The sequence below is a fragment of the Malurus melanocephalus genome, unplaced genomic scaffold, assembly GCF_030028575.1.
Source record: "Malurus melanocephalus ecotype Western Australia unplaced genomic scaffold, MMel_1.1 scaffold_3558, whole genome shotgun sequence".
Taxonomy (NCBI): Eukaryota; Metazoa; Chordata; class Aves; order Passeriformes; family Maluridae; genus Malurus; species Malurus melanocephalus.
Genome location: NW_026626790.1, coordinates 4633 through 8762, shown reverse-complemented (window position 1 = coordinate 8762; position 4130 = coordinate 4633). Strand labels below are relative to the sequence as shown.

Genomic DNA, 4130 nt, shown 5'->3' with positions numbered 1-4130 from the left:
TGACACACACACAGGTGACAGTGACACACAGACACACTGACACACACACAGGTGACAATGGCACTCAGGTGACAGTGACAGTGACAATGACACTCAGGTGACAATGACAGTGACACTGACCCACTCCTCAATGCGGTGACGATACAGTCGGAGCAGAAGCGGTGCAGGCACTCCTTGGTGGTCATGGTGTTCTTGAGCATGTCCAGGCAGATGGGGCACATCAGCTCCGAGTGTAGGGAACGCGGTGACACCGCGATCTCTGTGCCGTCCATGATGGCCTCCTGCGGGTGACAATGGTGACAGTGACACAGTGACACAGTCAGTGACACCCTGACACAGTCAGTGACACCCCTGTGACACCGGGATCAGCTCCGAGTGTAGGGAGCGCGGTGACACCGCCATCTCCGTGCCGTCCATGATGGCTTCCTGCGGGTGACAATGGTGACAGTGACACAGTGACACAGTCAGTGACACCCTGTGACACCGGGATCAGCTCCGAGTGTAGGGAGCGCGGTGACACCGCGATCTCCGTGCCGTCCATGATGGCCTCCTGCGGGTGACAGTGGTGACAGTGACACCTGTGACACCCTGTGACACCCTGACACAGACAGTGACACCCCAGTGACACCGGGATCAGCTCCGAGTGTAGGGAGCGCGGTGACACCGCCATCTCCGTGCCGTCCATGATGGCCTCCTGAGGGTGACAATGGTGACAGTGGGTGACATTGGTGACAATGAGTGGCATTAGGACAGGAAGGTGACAATGGGTGACACTGGGTGACAATCAGCTCCTAAGGTGACAATGGGTGTCATTGGGTGACACTGGTGACATTGAGTGGCATCAGGACAGGAAGGTGACAATGGGTGACACTGGTGACACTGGGTGACACTGGTGACAATCGGCTCCTGAGGTGACACTGGGGTGACAATTGGTGACACTGGGTGACAGTGGGCTGACAATGGGTGACATTGGGTGACACTGGTGACAATGAGTGGCATTTGGACAGGAAGGTGACAATGGGTGACACTGGGTGACAATCAGCTCCTAAGGTGACACTGGGTGTCATTGGGTGACAATGAGTGGCATTGGGTGACACTGGGCGACAATCTTGAGGTGTCACTGGGTGACACTGGGTGTCACTTGGCTCCTGGGGTGACAGTGGGTGACACTGTGTGTCGTTGGGTGTCATTGGTGACAATGAGTGGCATCGGGACAGGAAGGTGACACTGGGGTGGCAATAGGTGACACTGGGTGACATTGGTGACAGTGGGCATCAATTGGCTCCTGGGGTGACAGTGGGTGACACTGGTGACACTGGGTGACACTGGGTGACAATCGGCTCCTGAGGTGACACTAAAGTGACACTGGGGTGACAATGGGTGACAAACAGCTCCTAAGGTGACAATGGGTGTCATTGGGTGACAATGGTGACAATGAGTGGCATTGGGTGACACTGGTGACAATCTTGAGGTGACACTGGGTGTCAGTGGGTGTCATTGGGTGTCATTGGGTGACAATTTTGAGATGTCAGTGGGTGACAGTGGGTGACACTGGGCATCAATTGGCTCCTGGGGTGACAGTGGGTGACACTGGTGACAATGGGTGTCAGTGGGTGACCATGGGTGACAATCGGCTCCTGAGGTGACACTGGGGTGACAATCGGTGACACTGGGTGTCATCGGTGACATTGAGTGGCATCGGGACAGGAAAGTGACATTGGGGTGACACTGGGTGTCATCGGTGACATTGAGTGTCAATGGGTGTCATTGGTGACATTGAGTGGCACTGAGTGGCATCAGGACAGGAAGGTGACATTGGGGTGACAATGGGTGTCACTGGGTGTCATTGGGTGACAATGGTGACAATGAGTGGCATTGGGTGACACTGGGTGACACTGGATGACACTGGGTGACACTGGGTGTCATTGGGTGACATCGGTGACACTGAGTGGCATCAGGACAGGAAGGTGACACTGGGTGACAATGGGTGACAGTGGGTGACAGTGGGGTGACACCGGGTGACAATGGGTGTCATTGGGTGACATTGGGTGACAATGAGTGGCATTGGGTGACACTGGGTGACAATCTTGAGGTGTCAGTGGGTGACATTGGGTGACAATGGGTGACACTGGTGACAATCGGCTCCTGAGGTGACAATGGGTGTCATTGGGTGACACTGGTGACAATGAGTGGCATTAGGACAGGAAGGTGACAATGGGTGACACTGGGTGTCAATTGGCTCCTGGGGTGACAGTGGGTGACACTGGGTGTCGTTGGGTGTCATTGGTGACAATGAGTGGCATCGGTGACATTGGGTGACAATGGTGACAATGGGTGACATTGGGTGACACTGGGTGCCAATCGGTTCCTGAGGTGACACTGGGGTGACAATGGATGACACTGGGTGCCATCGGTGACACTGGTGACATTGAGTGGCATTGGGACAGGAAGGTGACACTGGGTGACACTGGGTGACAGTGGGTGACACTGGGTGACAATGGGTGACACCGGGTGCCAATCGGTTCCTGGGGTGACACTGGGGACAGTGGGTGACACCGGGTGCCAATCGGCTCCTGGGGTGACACTGGGGACAGCGGGTGACGCTGGGTGGCAACGGATGAATTTTTCCCCCCAAATTTCACCTTTTTCCCTCCAATTTGTGAGATTTTTTTCCCCAAATTTCACCTTTTCCCCTCCAATTTCTGAGTTTTTCCCCCCAAATTTCTGAGTTTTTCCCGCCCAAACTTCGACTCCGCAAATTTCACCATTTCCCCCCCAAATTTTGGATTTTTTCCCCTCAGATTTTGATATTTTTTCCCTCAGATTTTGGAATTTTCCGCCCAAATGTGGCGATTTTCAACCCCAAATTTCGCAGTTTTTCCCGCCCAAATCCCGAGCCCTCAATTTTCACCATTCCCCCCCAAATTTTTGCATTTTTCCCCTCAGATTTTGCAAATTTTCCCCTCAGATTTCACCTTTTTCCCCCAATTTTGGAGTTTTTGATCCCAAATTTCGCAGTTTTTCCCGCCCAAACTCCGACCCCTCAAATTTCACCATTCCCCCCCAAATTCTGCATTTTTCCCCTCAGATTTCACCTTTTTTCCCCCTCAATTTTTGAGTTTTGACCCCAAATTTCGCAGTTTTTACCCCAAATTTCGCAGTTTTTCCCACCCAAATCCCGAGCCCTCAATTTCCACCATTTCCCCTCACATTTTTCAATTTTCCCCTCACATTTCCCATTTTTCTCCCCAATTTCTGAGTTTTTGATCCCAAATTTCGCAGTTTTTCCCACCCAAATCCCAACCTCTCAATTTCCACCATTCCCCCCCAAATTTTGGATTTTTTCCCCTCAGATTTTGAAATTTTTTCCCGCAGATTTTGCAATTTTCCGCCCAAATGTGGCGATTTTCCCCCCAAATTTCGCAGTTTTTCCAACCCAAACTTCGACCCCTCAAATTCCACCATTGCCCCCCAAATTTTTTAATTTTTCCCTCAGATTTTTCATTTTTCCCCTCAGATTTCACCTTTTTACCCCAAATTTTTCAATTTTTCCCTCAGATTTTTCATTTTTCCCCTCAGGTTTCACATTTTTACCCCAAATTTCGCAGTTTTTTGCCACCCAAATCCCAAGCCCTCAAATTCCACCATTTCCCCCCAAATTTTGGAACTTTTCCCCTCAGATTTCACCTTTTTCCCGTCAATTTGTGAGATTTTTCACCAAATTTCGCTGCTTTTCCCGCCCAAATCCCGAGCCCTCAAATTCCACCATTTCCCCCCACATTTTCCAATTTTTTCCCTCAGATTTTGCATTTTTTCCTCTCAAATTCGGGAGGTTCCCCCTTCCAAATTTTGGAGTTTTTCCCCCAAATTTCGCAGTTTTTCCCGCGAAAACTCTGAGCCCTCAAATTTCACCATTCTCACCCAAATTTTGCAATTTTTCCCCTCAGATTTCACCTTTTTCCCCCCCAAATCCCGACCCCTCAAATTCCACCATTCCCCCCAAAAGTTTGGAATTTTTCCCCTCAGATTTTTGGATTTTCCCTCCAATTTCTGAGTTTTTACCCCAAATTTCGCAGTTTTTGATCCCAAATTTCGCAGTTTTTCCCGCCCAAACCCCGAGCCCTCAATTT

General features: G+C 50.8%; 1 protein-coding gene across 1 annotated transcript in view; it reads right to left on the bottom strand.

The window, feature by feature from the left end:
• Positions 1 to 120: 120 nt before the first annotated feature.
• LOC130588159 (E3 ubiquitin-protein ligase RING2-A-like) overlaps positions 121 to 4130 on the bottom strand; it is a gene marked incomplete at its 3' end in the record, with an annotated part of 8124 nt that continues 4114 nt past the window's right edge. The window contains exon 2 of the mRNA XM_057389116.1: positions 121 to 281. Within this exon, the coding sequence (XP_057245099.1) occupies positions 121 to 281 (161 nt within the window). The remainder of the gene's footprint in view (positions 282 to 4130) is intronic.